Here is a 14687-nt window from a genome sequence, read left to right as displayed (position 1 = left end):
GTATTCTCTGGCATGACAAGTTTATTAGAGATTATGCGAGAAAGATTTGAGGAGACCACTTCCGGTGGTTTCGACATTAAAAATGTAATGTAACATTATTATATTATGCAATATAAATTGTAAAAAAAAAACCAATGAGATTCAACATAATATATTTTAATATATACCATGAAATATATTGGTATCCTCAATTCAGTTTGTTAACATATTTTCTGATAAAGAAAATAAAATTATGGAAAGATTTAAAATTCATAATAATAAGAATTATATTTTAATAAAAACAAAAAAAATTAATAAAATTTTACCGAGGATACAAAAGTACAGAATAAGTAGCAATAAAATAATATTTTCGAAATGTTAATAAAAGAAATGAATATTTTCACACACATCCCCCCCTTCTCTCCCAATCAATCAATCCTGATTCGGAAGGGGGGGGGGGGTTGCACAACGAACATCAGAAATCGAGGATAGAAATGTAAATAAAAATATAAATGTTTCTTTAAGACCTTAAACCTCTGAAAGTTCTTCGCCAATTGCTTTGAAATTTTAATACAACTTTTCAATCAAATGAGCACATATTTTTATATACCAATCACTTAAATGTCGCACTTATGACAGATAAAATGTTTATTTCTATTTTTGATAATGGTGTCCAATAGATGGTGCCCTGTAAAATGACACCATCTATTGGATATAATACACGTTATGCTAATTATTTTACAATTCCAGTTCAATGTTTCCGATTGCTTTGTTAAATTAAATTTTCATAAATTTCAATTTGTTTTTATTTTGATTTGATTTGAATATTTCATGTAACATCCCGTTGTAATTGAACAGTATATTTTTTTGTAGCGCTTATTTCTTGCACTCAGTGGAATCGCTAAAGAAAGAAAGGACTGTCACACACACATATACAAATCAGCTCTATAATAAAATTGGCTAAACTGAAATCGACGATGAAATATAAGATGATATACTCAATGCCCAAATCGATATGGATTTGAATAAAGTTGAGATGAAAAATATAGTGCATGTATCTTGGAATACGCTGAATCCAATTTCACCATATATGATAGACTCGAAATGCTCTAAACCTCTTTTGAACATTAATATCCAACATAGTTACAGGAAACCATGGATATCCTTTATACAAAAGAAGATCAGCGGAGGATTTCGGTAAATTGAAATGCGAAACGATTATATTGAAGTAGATAATCGGTGGATTGTTCCATATGCGTCTTAACTTCGATTCAAAAGAGGAAAACAAACCAACGGACAATCTAGTGTATCCATAGAAACTACTATAGGCTAGATTGTACACTAGGGTGGAACGAAAATGGTCTTAATTTTTTTCTTAGATATTAGTTTGGTATTAATGGAGCCGCCTTTTGGTTAAAAACGAATGTTTTAAAAATTTGTTGCAATACAAAAACATTTTGAGGTGGAACAAAATGTTTGAAGTTTGTAAAAAATGGAAAAAAAAAAATGTCAAGTTTTAAAATGGGAAATGGATGAAATTCATGGATGAAATTTATTACACAATATTTACACCCAATTTGTAAATTTCTGTCAATCTTTGAGCAAAATCCGTTCAGAGGAAGTCTATTCATCCGGTTGTTCAAATATAAGATAACACAATAGCTTTCAAACTCTACAAACGTTAAAATTCGGTGCACAGATTTAGATTCTATAGTATTGACAACTGTCAAATTTTAAGCCAAATCCAACAAAGAGTTCATCATTTGTCGGTCTGTATTTTCAGTAACATGTATACACGATACTCAAAAACGTAATGACTTGAAGATATCAATTTTAGTATGTGATTTTGTGATTATAATTGTATTTCAGTTTCAATAGATTGAAAAAAAATCCCGTCTGAAACTCATATTTGATTTTTCGATTACTGCTAACCGCAGACCAGGCATCAATCGCCAAAAAGGCGTAATAGATTCAGTAAGAATACTAAATTCTTGCTAAAGGTAAATATTTCTTCACTATTATATGCCAATGCCGTGAAAGGCAACGTTCTCTGAGATAACACATTTATTAGTAAGCATGCGAGAAAGTTTTTGGGAGACCATTCCCACCAGTTTTGTTTTTTATTTTTTATCATTTTTATCCAGTAATCCTATAAACACCCTGAATGTCGTAGTTTTTGAAATTATTTATTAATCAGATCTTTTTTCGCTGTATTTTCGTTACTGCTGATTTTCTCGTGTTTTTCGTTTGACTATTTTCATTCTTCCTTTTTCTTTTTCTTTAAAATAAAGCAAGGAAAGAACATTTTCTGTGTACGAGGCAGCAATGTAAAATATGCCCCATTAGCTTAACACTACAATATATATCGAAAAGATTTTAAGCACCCCCTTCTCTAGATCTCGAAGCAAAGATAGTCACTGCTAGTTCCTTTGCAAGAAACTACCATTGCATGCGAAGAGTCAATTCTGTTTTTGGCTAGTTAATGGCTCTCTTAGTTGAATTCTGAGTGCTCTTTCTGTTTCCTATCTGCTCGTATTGTGAGTTTCTATAAAATTTGTTCTTTGTGTACGATAAGGACATTTTTTTTTCTACCTGTGCTTTATTTTTAACTGTGGCTTAAAGTATTGGTTTTCATTTTTCAGTATTTAGGATACTTTTCACCGATTGATATTCGAAACAATATTGTATGTGAAAAAATAAAATATATTGACTAATTACTAATTGAAGAAATATGTAAATATAAATCTGCAAAATTAAAAACGCCAAAAAGGTTTCTAAAATTTATCAGTAGACACAGAAAAGTTGCATATCAATAAACACGCAAAAAAGTGTTCCCGAAATAATATTACATATAATTATGAAAACGAAAATTATTATTATTATTTTCCAAGACCCTTCTAATGAATGTGATTTATTTTAAAACCAGGATCAGAATTTAAATAAGTGTCTATAATAAGTCCTAAAATGCCGTAGCTATATTTAAGCAAAAGATGCAGCACTTATATAAATGTGAATGCAATGAAAAATCTTCGAAATTTATTCTGCATATAAGTAAAATTTATTTTGAACTTTAAAAATATTGGGATAAATTGCATTGGAATATGTTCAATATTCTACATGTGAATCCGACTATTATGAATGTAAGTAAAATTTAGTTTGAGTTATAAAAATATTGGGATAAGTTGAATTCGAATATTTTAAATATTCTACATATAATGCGAATCCAAATATTCTGAATATAAGTAAAATTTATTTTGAGTTATAAAAATATTGGGATAAGTTGTATCCGAATATTTTGAATATTCTACATATAATGCGAATCCAAATATTCTGAATATAAGTAAAATTTATTTTGAGTTATAAAAATATTGGGATTAGTTGTATCCGAATATTTTGAATATTCTACATATAAAGCGAATCCGAGTATTCTGCATATAAGTATAAAATTTATTCTGAACTTTAAGAATATTGGGATAAGTTGTATCCGAATATTTTGAATATTCAACATTTAATGCGAATCCGAGTATTCTGCATATAAGTAAAATTTATTCTGAACTTTAAAAATATTGGGATAAATTGTATCCGAATATTTTCAATATTCTACATGGAATGTGAATACGAATATTCTGAATATAAGTAAAATTTATTTTGAATTATAAAAATATTGGGATAAGTTGTATCCAAATATTTTATTTCTCTGAATACATATAGAATTCTAGAAACTTTAAGCAATGAATATGTTCAAAAAAATATATTATTTTGAGGATGCAATCTATTTAGATTTAGATTCAACTCCTTATTTGCATCGAAACTTTCTTATTTTAACTAATTTTATGAATGATGATATATTATTAAGCTATATATGATTTAATAATATACTACAGTAATGAAAAAAAAGATAGGACCAACGAAATGTAAAATTTAAACTGTTTGTTGCTGTATATTATAATTTTTAAAACAACAAGAATATAAATAAATGCAATATTTGAAGTTATTTTGAATAACATTTCCTTTTAATTTATTACAGTTTTACTCATGTTTACTTTTACAATAGAAATTTGGAAAGTAAAATAGGGCCAGTTACAAATTTGGCTCCCAAAACAGTTAATTATTTAGAAGCTTTCTTTCTTTTTTTAATGATATCTACCAATCGAGATATCATAGATTCCACAAGCCTTTCTTTGATGTTAATTTCGATATTTTTTCTCTCGAATTTCCGATCGTATATTTTAACATATTTATTGGCGTAACTACACCCACCTGCATGAATACACGAGCCATCTATTCCCAGAAATTTTCTGTAGGGCTCAATTTGAGACTTTTTGAAGGACAGTCCAATCATTCTACTTCATTTTCTTGAAACCATGACTTTGTATATGATGAGACATGGATGAGGCATCATTTTGTTGCAAAATATAATGACCATTTGTATTGAAAGTAGATTCTGATAATAATTTTTCAGCAAGCCTATCTTGATATCCTTCATAATTAATTTTCATTTTCGAAAAGGCTATCGGAGTTGTTCCATTATGAGCAAATCCTCCCCCAAAAAATATCGCTACCACAGCCGAATCGGCGTATAGAAAACATTCTACACTCACGACGTAAATACTGCCAATAATACTGGAAGCCGCCAGTCCGTCCAAATTAAATTTCTTTTTATCTGGGAAAATTACGCCATTTCATTTGTTTCTGAAGCCAAATATGCTGTTTTGCCAATTCTACATGATTAATCATTTGTAGCTTTGTTAGCGAAAGCTGTTTTCTCATTTTGATATCTTTTACATGTGAAAATTTTAAAAGTACATTATGCGAAGTTCTACTTGTACAAGACCGTTGCAATTCATTTTTAATTTGAGTAGAAGATTGGTGTTAAGAAATTCATGGCTTATTTTTGATCAATTAGATATAAACTTTTTTTTATCAAATCATTTATAAGTAGCATAACGATCTCAAAAAGTATTCACAATACTTTTTGAGTGTTTAAATCATTTTGCAATTTCTCTAAAAAACAAACAACATTCTTTAAAACTAAGAATTTTACCTCGTTCTTCTTCACACAGCTTTTTTTTTTTCCTTCAAATAACTAAGAAAATATTACGATATCGTCAAAAACGCTTTTAACAGAAAACAGAAATGACGTTAATAAATAAGTTTTTGTTGTAAAATAGGAGAAATAAAAAAACACGGTATAACAACGAAGAAGAAAGAATATTTTTTTTATCAAAAGAATAATACAAATTTAACTGTCAAAACATAGGGTGAAAATAAACACCGTTTGTGTAAATAAAATGAACATGCGTGGTTAAAAAATGTTTTTATAAAATCGTTTGCTTTTATAATTGAGTTCTAATAAACTGAAATCCTTTGGAAAAACTTTTTGTACTTCTAATAATTGATTCATAGTAAAAATTAATTAAGAATATTATAAAAAATTGAATGGCTCTATTTTTATGTTCAACTTTGTACAAATATTTAAAAAAAATGATTAAAACATTTTAAAAATTTCTAAATTTTTATTAAAAACTAACTTTTTTCTGCTAGATTAGACTCGTTAAAAGATTTAATATAAAAAATTATAAAATTTAGAAAATATCGAAAAATAACAGCTGGGCCTATTTTTTTTTCCACCACTTTACTAGTTTTCACTAGTGTACTCGAAGAAATTGTGGTTCTATAATTTCATTCAAATTATTTGAAAGACACTGAGGGGGGGAAAAAAATGTTTTAATCTGATTTTCTAAATGTCTGAGGCGCCATCTGTTGAATGAAATGCAAAACAATCTATTAATCCGAACACGAAGAATTAAAAAATAAAATTAAAAAAATTCCTCTCGGCAAGCTGGAGGGCAAAAGTAGATTCCTTTTCATCTGAGTTATTCTTTTCAAATTCCTTTCAATTCTTAGACAAAAGCAATAAAATTTTCGATTTTGATAATGAATTTAATAAATGATAATTAGACAATGAATTTATTGTTGTAGCATAATTCAGTATTTATAGCAACTCAAATAATATTAAAGTTATAAATATTATAAAAAAATGATATGCAAATATAGGATTGTTTGTTGAAGTTTTTAAGTAAACCTAAAGGTTTGTACCAAGTGGCAAGAACTAAAAGTTCATCTATGCGTTTTAAACATATTTGAAGAAATTGACTATCATATGCAATTATTTTTCTTTCAATTAAATGCAGAGAATACCTTTTTATGATTAAAAAAATAAGAATTTATTGCTTGATTTTTCAATTATATTGTAGGAAAAAATCGTCTGCTCTCATAAAGGTGGAATTAAGATCTTATACGCTGTGGTTTGAATATTCCAACTATTAATTGGAGTAAAAAAAAGTTTTTAAAATAATCATGAGTTTTTTTTTCTTTTTTAATATTGGTATTTGTATATTAACTGCATGTCCTTGGCGAACTTTAGATTAAACCACATGAAGTTGGCGAACATAATAAACTAACATGATGTGTTTAACGATTAACCGCTATGTTTAGTACAAGTAACCACAGTTGGATGAAAACTATAATTCTATATAATATTTTAATTTTTGTTCTATATAATATTTTGTTCATACAATATACTCTCAGTAATGCGGTAGATATCAAACCAAAGAACCGCGAAATTAACAAATGCTCCGGAATAATGGTTGCTTTTAAAAAACAAAATATTTATTGAATAAAATATGCAGAATTTTATTTAAAAAAAAATTAGTCTTCATATGATGGATATTTCAAAATTAGAACAGTGACATTTTTTACGTTTTTCCAAGGATAATTGACATCCAGTTAGTAAATTTGTCGATCAATTTACTATAATAATCTATACTAGATTATAATAGTCAATTTCATTATAAGTATTTTCTTTGAATAGCAAATTAAAAATTCAATCATTCCGACAGTATTTAATCATATATAAAGATGTGTACTACACTTGAAAAAACAGCTGACAAATTTTAGATAAATTCCTAATGGGTAATGAAATCCCTATTCAGTGAGTGTATGAGTGATTTCTCGCTTTTGTGTATATTGTCAGGTAGAAAATAATTTAGTTTATTTTGAAAAAAGGTTACACGGTGGCATATGGAGCCAAGTTATAATTTTTTAACGATAAATATATTCAAAAGAATTAAAAAACATGCTACTTCTAGAATTTTGTTAATTGATCCATTTTTCATAATGTTATCGTTAAAAATTTTATACCTCAAATTTTTAGATCTATTAAAATTTTAGGGAAATTCATCCCCAGAAATATTTTATTGGTTAAGATTTGGTTTATTTATTGATTTATCATTAAGAAGTATATTGGTCTAACCGACCCTGTACTTCTTAATGTATACATTAATGTTTCTGTAAATACTATACTTAAATGCCAAGTTTGTATTCAGTTTTTGTAGCTATAAAAAGAATGATTGGCGTATACAAAATTTTATGCTCAGTGAATTTTATTTCGCCCCTTTTTTTATTGAAGGTATTGCTCTTGTCTCTTGATCAAAATCAGTAACTTAAAAGTGCTGGATAAACTGTTAACATTTGAAAGCACGACATTGTTCAGTCACAAAAAATAAAATCGCATTTTGTACATTGTACTACATAAATTGTTAATAAAAGAAACAGTCAAAATTCGGACTTGAAATCACCTTTTAGCCTCTGACTTCTAAGATATTGCAGTTGTCGAAAAGCTTTAACTACAAAAGTTGTTTGTTTTAATAAGGCGTTGCTGATGAGACAAATTTGGTTTATTTTTCTATCTTCAATACAAAGGAAGTTACAGCTTAATATAAATTTCAACCTCCTCACCAATGAGCTACACGGCCCATTTAAGAACTCATTCGAAGCTTTTACATTTCTTATAACATATTCGAAGCCGGTTAAAATTTTAACAAAATTAATCTAATTATCTTGTTCACAAGGTAACATGGGTAATATAAATATTACCGCATATATATAAATAACTTTTGAACGTAAAGTGGTTTTGCGTTCTAAGGACTATAATTGGTGAAGATCTGCAGAAATTTATCCAAAGAAATGTCATGAGAACCATTGCAATAGGTAGTCATTCTACAAAAAATCTACCTACAGTCTTTAAAATTATAATTACAATTTCAGTAAATAATACGGTATTCTCAGAAAAATTAGCATAATGGTAGAAGATAATAAGACTCTTAAATAAAAATACTAATAGCTGTTTCTTTATTTTTACATTTTTGTTTAACATAAACTGTTTCGAAAACCATACCAATTTTCATAAATTAATCAGCATGTTTTCCTTATTCGCAAATCTTATTTTTGCATCAGAAATATAGGACAGACCATTTAATTTTGATTAAATTAAATTTAGTTGAAAATAACTGATGAAAGTAATTTCACATAATGCTGGAGAATGAATGGAATAATAAATAATGTTGTTTGAAATCATTGTGAAATGATGGAAAACTGCAAAGAATACTTAAAATATGAAAGGCGTAATATGCATACAATAAGCATGACTGTACGTCTAGACTCATTTACGGTGATAAAAAAGGCTGGCATGTGAATAAATAAAATGGTTAGCAGAATTTGTTTTTTGTACCCGCAATCTAAAGATAGACGTTACATTACCTAGCATAAGTAAAATGTAAAAAGCACTAAAACGTTTGGATTTTTTTTTTTTCATGTATTATGACGAGATTTTGAAAATTCTTTGTCGGATTTCTAAGTGCTACTACAGAAGATTCTCGAGTATCCAGCCTAATTATATATATATATATAATATAAATGAATTATTTCTCAGTTTAGGAATAATTCACTTTTACGAAACTAACCGTTTTTTAAGTTGCTATTTTATTTATTTGAAACTTGCATGGATTCATATTGAGTAGACACCCGATTTTATATTTCCGGTATTGAAGTGAAACATTATTAAATTTATATATACCTGTTTATCTTTACGTCTTCCGGATTTACTTGGCGATTTTCAAATTCTGTCGAGATCATCACTATAACGGATTTATTTGACGATTTTCAAATTGTGCTATGAATGTCAAGATGATGGCAAAATGGTTGCATATCCAGTTTATTTGGCGATTTTCAGATAACGCCAAGCCCGCCAGGGCCCATTATACATAAATATCAAGATTTCGCAAAGATGGTTCGTGATGATTTGCAATTTTTCCTTTTTAGCGACTTATCGTTGGGACTGTAAAAAAATGAACATGAACCGATTTATCTAACCAGCAATTTCTCCCCTCGACTGTCTAGTAGACAATACGGCACCTTCTTTTTCGGTTCTTAAAAGAATTTACACCCTGAACGTATCGAGACAGTAAATACTTTAAGATCACAGCAAGCTTCCAAGAAAGGATTGTCCACGCTGATTTTCACCTGCATTTAAGAAATATACAACACTTTTTGTTTCGTCGCATAATTAGAAAATAAAAATCGAATATGAATTTTTCTTTTTATTTATTGGGCTTAAATTTTAAAACAGATATACAATTTTGGTTTTAAAATGACACGACAAACTTAATTTAACAGGGGCAGGAAATCTTTTCGTCAAAAATTTGATAGAAATCTACATATTTGATAATGGACTGAATTTCATTGATTTAGTTTTTGTACTCTCATACAAACAGATATAATTCAGAAGTGTTGTTTTCGGATTCATGGCGGTCTGAGTTTATGAAGACTCATTAAAATCTAGAGGGGGAGGAGGAGGTTTAAAAAAAACCAAGGGAAAAATTCTCTTTTATTTATAGTTGGGTTAATCTATTGTTTCATTAAAATTTTTAAAAAATAGTAAAGAAAACAAACGGGAGTAGTCTTCCTAAAATTTTCTCGCATACTTTCTAATAAACTTATCATGGCAGAGAACACCTTTCATGAACTGGCTTACAATAGTTACGACATATTAACTTTTGACTTGGAATTTTGGCTGAATCTAGCCTGTCACATTTGGCGATTAATCTCTGGCATGCGTTTAATAGTGTTCAAAAATCGAATTTGTATTTTTGATACATTTTTCCAAACTGATTGAATCAACAATTTGACACAAAACTGCACTTGTAATCACAAAATTTCATACCAAATTTGATACACTTAAGTTACTACGTTTCTGAATTATCACGCTAACTTATTTTTGAAAGTACAGGCCCACGGACAGTCAACCCGTAGCTGGATTTGGCTCACAATTTGACAAGTGTCAACACCATAAATGTTGAATTTTATCTAGTTCTCTTCGCTTTATAATTACCGTGTTAGATTATAATTGAACAGACAGACAAATGGACTTCTTTTGAACAGATTTTACACAAAATTTGATAGAAATCTCCAAATTTGATGTAAAGGCCTATACCAAATTCCAACCGTGTAAAAGCGTTTTCGAGTTGTTTTTGTCACAGACAGACACTTTCTAAAAATGTGTTTTTCGGGATCTAAAAATGTGTCAAGAGAGATCTAAACCGTGAAGACCCGTCAAATTCTGAATTTCGAATTTTTTGATAATTACTATACCTTCTTTATACTACGTATACGAGAAAGTAACAATGTTATACAACAATTATTATTTTTGTACATACGTCTTCCTTCAAATAGCATATCCGGACCATGGGTGAAGGGCTGGCATATGGGTCCCTGCACATCGAACACTGACACAATAATTGCGCCTCTTCCTTGTTCTGAGCATTTAGAAACCCTTCTTCCAAGGCCGTGAATTTTGCCTGCTCTTCTGGGGACGCCGGGATTTATTTTTCTCACACTACGGTGAGAAAACTCGAAACCTTTCTCGCAAATCTTGACGTACTCAAAATCTGTCGAGCAATCTTTTGTTTCCTGGCATTGGGTCCGTTCGGTTTTCGTTTTCTGTTTTTTTTTTTTTTTTTGTTTTTTTTTCCCTTGTTTAGAGACTATCGTAAAATAACTGGTTTCTAAGCAAACTGGTTGCGAAAATAATTTTTCTTTTTCATGACATCAATAGCTGAGTTTTTAAAAATTTTAATCATGTTTAGTTTACTTTCTTTTTGCATTCATTAAAAGTGATTATTTTCTTCTTTAAGTAAACATTCTATTTCTTTTAATTTTACATTACATGTTCAAATGCTTCTATCATTAGCTCAAACAGATAAAAAAAAAACTTTTATAAAAACAGATTATACAAGTCTTTTTTTTTTCTGATTATTTTTTAAAAAAAATGCAATTGTATTTATAATTATTTTTCTTTCTAAAAATTAAATTATTATCCAAAAATTAGGAGAATTAATATTTATTTTTGCATAAAAAATGAAAAAGATATTAATTTAAACTATTTCAACTCTATGAAAATTATGGGCTTGGGCAAAGTTGTGAATTACGGCTCTCAAATTTTTATTTTCAGTATCCCACGCATGAGAGTTGTGTTCTTCTTAGTATGATAAAGAACGCCGTTACTTGCGTGTCTTGTATGGTATTGGTGAAAAAGAATTACGTAATACCGATTTTTGGTGTGAATCTAGCTGGCAATCATTGGCAGTTTTTTGGGCGTTTAATCATTGACGTGCGATTAATACAGAGGCAGTAAATCGAATATGCATTTTGGATAGCATTTTTATCTGACCGATTAGAACAAATATTTCACGTAGAATTACAATTTTAGTAATAAAATTTCATTTACTTAAATCATTGCATTTTTGAGTTATTCTGTTTATATGCATTCGAAATTACGACTCGAGAGATGATCAAATTTTCGATTGATTTCGTTCAAAACTTAATAAGAATCTACATTTTAGGTGCTAAATCTTGCACAAAATTTTTATATCTGGATCAGTAAGTTCTGTAGTTGCCGTGTTCGCTTGTAATGCTAATTTCGTTCAAAATTTAATCGAAATCTACAAACTTAGTCTGCATTCCATATACGAATTTTCATCAGCTAAGCTAATGTGCTTTTGAGCGATCGCGTTCACAAACAGATAATATTTAAAAAATAAAATTAAATTAAAAAAATGAGGAGATGGGGGACTTACAGAGCTATGAAACTTCGAAAAGTCGCCATAATCTCGCGTTTTTGACGATTATAATGTTTCCTTTATGTATATTTCATAAATGTGAAAGTAAAATGGTAACAACTTTTTGAAGGAAATGGGGAAAATATGTTCTTGCTCCCCCCCCCCTCACCTTAACTGAAATCTAATTTGTGGATGCAAATTTTAATTCAATAGTCGTCGCACATACATATATTTTATTTTATGACGAAGTTTTAAAATTTTATTGAATGAATATACACAATATGCTGATACGATAAATCTGAAAGCTGGTGCGCAAGTTTAATTTTGGAATCCAATGCGAAAGAAAAATAACGTCACAATACATATTTAGACAGTAAATAGTTAGGATGATATGTGCACTTATGTTTAGTCACCTGTCTGTGTCATGTGACAACATGCAAATCAATTCTTTTATTATATTTATTGATCTTCGTTTAGCAATTCATAAATACGAAAAATGTTACAAAGTCAAAAGAAAATACTGAATAAACTATTTAAATGTAATTTACCGGTTATAATCAAAAATTGTAAATAACGAACGCTGATAGGTGAACAATACAAAGGTGAAACAATAACTAAAAAGGCAGATAGCTGGATGACAAAAATGATTATTAAAAACAATTTTTAAGAGCATTTTACTTTATTAGAGCCATTAAACAGCAGATTCACAAAAAGCATATTTTTAGTCATCAGACAATTTTTTTAATTGTAGTGTGTGTATAATCAATAATTGAAAATGAAATTCTGGAAATATTTAAATATTGGATTGTAATTAAGAAAACAAATGTACAGTCAGACACAAAATATACTACCAAATGGAACCACTAGCACGGAACCAAAATTTAATTATAATTAAGTTAATACAATATTAATATTAGTACACTTATTATGTATTACTAATCTAAAGATGATCGCGAATATATAAATGCACAAAATTTATCATATATAATTAAAAATTAACTTTTAAAAATTATACAAGAGTAAAGGTGATAGCTATGACTATGACAGAAAATACAGATAAAAAGGAAATAATAATTAAAAACAATTTTTAAGAACCGCTAAATATATTGTAAAAAATTATTTAACGTTTTTAATTCTTCAGATAAATTTTTTTTTATCTGTCGCGGAATCAAAATTTTATTTAATTAATCATTAACTGACAATTAAGTTCTGAAAATATATAAACAGTGGATTTTAATGAAGAGAACAGACATGAATAGTGAGATAAAAAAAAAAAAAAAAAAAACATACTAACAGATGGAGCCGCTAGCATGGAACCAAAATTTAATTATAATAATTCGATTAACTGATAATTAAGTTCAGAAAATATCAATACTACGTGTTATATCGTGAATACATAAATTACAGATAAAACGGAAATAATAATTAAAAGCAATTTTGAAGAGTATTTTACTTTATTAGCGTCGTTAAATATATTGTAAAAATTATTTTACATTTTTAATTTTTCAGATAAATTTTTTTTATCTGTTGCGGAATCAAAATTTTATTTAATTATTAACTGACAGTTACGTTCTGAAATTATATAAACAGTGGATTGTAATGAAGAGAACAGAAATGAATAGTTAATTTATAATAATTAAATAATAGTCAGATAAAAAAAACATACTACCAGATGGAGCCGCTAGCATGGAACCAAAATTTAATTATAATAATTCGATTAACTGATAATTAAGTTCAGAAAATATTAAAACTACGTGTTATATCGTGAATACATAAATTACAAAAATTTCAAATTTCCAGTATATTAGAAAATGAGCGAAAAAAAATTACAAAATCCCATCTTCACAAACATGAAGCAAGTGAAATTAAATAAAAGTGTTAGAAACAATAGCCACACGACAACATGAAATTAGAGGTTCCGCGCAGTAATGTTTGTCGTGTGACTGTACCGACATTCACATTTAACTACAAGAGAACAGTAAATTCTATTTATTAGTACACCTATTAACTATTACTAATTCTAAACACAACTACTACATCAAATCTATCTATCTATCATAACCGTTCCGCCAGCCATATGGCTCCAAAACAGCCCACTTTTATTGTTTGAGTTAAGTATTTATAAAATGGAGCTTTTGGGGCGTCGTGTGCAAGTCCGGTATCATGATGGTGTTGTTCATCGTCTCTGAACTTCTTCAAAATGTCCAGAAGTTCTTTGTTCTTGACTGGATCATCCGCTATCAAGTCCCTGATTTGACGATTGTAATGATCAGCGATGACTTCTTCCACTGCGACTGTGCAGGCCATGGCACTTTCTTTACCCAATAATGCTGTACCTAAGCCAAAATAATAAAATATAAATATAATTTTTAAAAATAAGATTTAAAAAGGACTTTGATTAATGAGATTTTTAGAGATAAAAACAAAGAATGTAAAGGTAGTCCTAAAATTAACGCAAGATTTAAATTTGCATCCATTTTTGCAGTAAAATGTCGGCAAACTTATTAAAAAAACCCATTTGACAACTGATACTTTAGGATTAGTAAAAATGGAGAGTTACACGATAGAACAACATGTCAAAAATAATGAGCCTGGAGGCCACAGTTCGAAAATTTGAGAATTGGCCCCTTAGATGATGTGATTTAATACCATTGGATTTGTTTTTATGGAGTTATTTGAAATCAAAGGTCTATGCCAACAAGCCCATAAACACGCCTGCATTGAAGGAAGGAATTCAACGCTCCATCAACG

At 28.7% G+C, this 14687-nt stretch overlaps 1 protein-coding gene and 1 long non-coding RNA gene across 7 annotated transcripts in view; one reads left to right on the top strand and one right to left on the bottom strand.

The window, feature by feature from the left end:
* LOC129989144 (uncharacterized) overlaps nucleotides 1–14687 on the top strand; it is a 53241-nt gene that overhangs the window by 35523 nt on the left and 3031 nt on the right. The window lies entirely within an intron of this gene.
* The window catches only part of LOC129989143 (5-demethoxyubiquinone hydroxylase, mitochondrial-like), a 40225-nt gene continuing 39448 nt past the window's right edge, over nucleotides 13911–14687 (bottom strand). For all 6 annotated transcript variants that reach the window (XM_056097477.1, XM_056097478.1, XM_056097481.1 and 3 more), the window contains one exon: nucleotides 13911–14272. In XM_056097477.1, the coding sequence (XP_055953452.1) occupies nucleotides 13992–14272 (281 nt within the window). In that variant the 3' untranslated portion in view covers nucleotides 13911–13991. The remainder of the gene's footprint in view (nucleotides 14273–14687) is intronic.

This window comes from Argiope bruennichi, chromosome 10, assembly GCF_947563725.1.
Source record: "Argiope bruennichi chromosome 10, qqArgBrue1.1, whole genome shotgun sequence".
Classification (NCBI taxonomy): Eukaryota; Metazoa; Arthropoda; class Arachnida; order Araneae; family Araneidae; genus Argiope; species Argiope bruennichi.
This window is presented reverse-complemented; position numbering and strand designations above follow the sequence as displayed.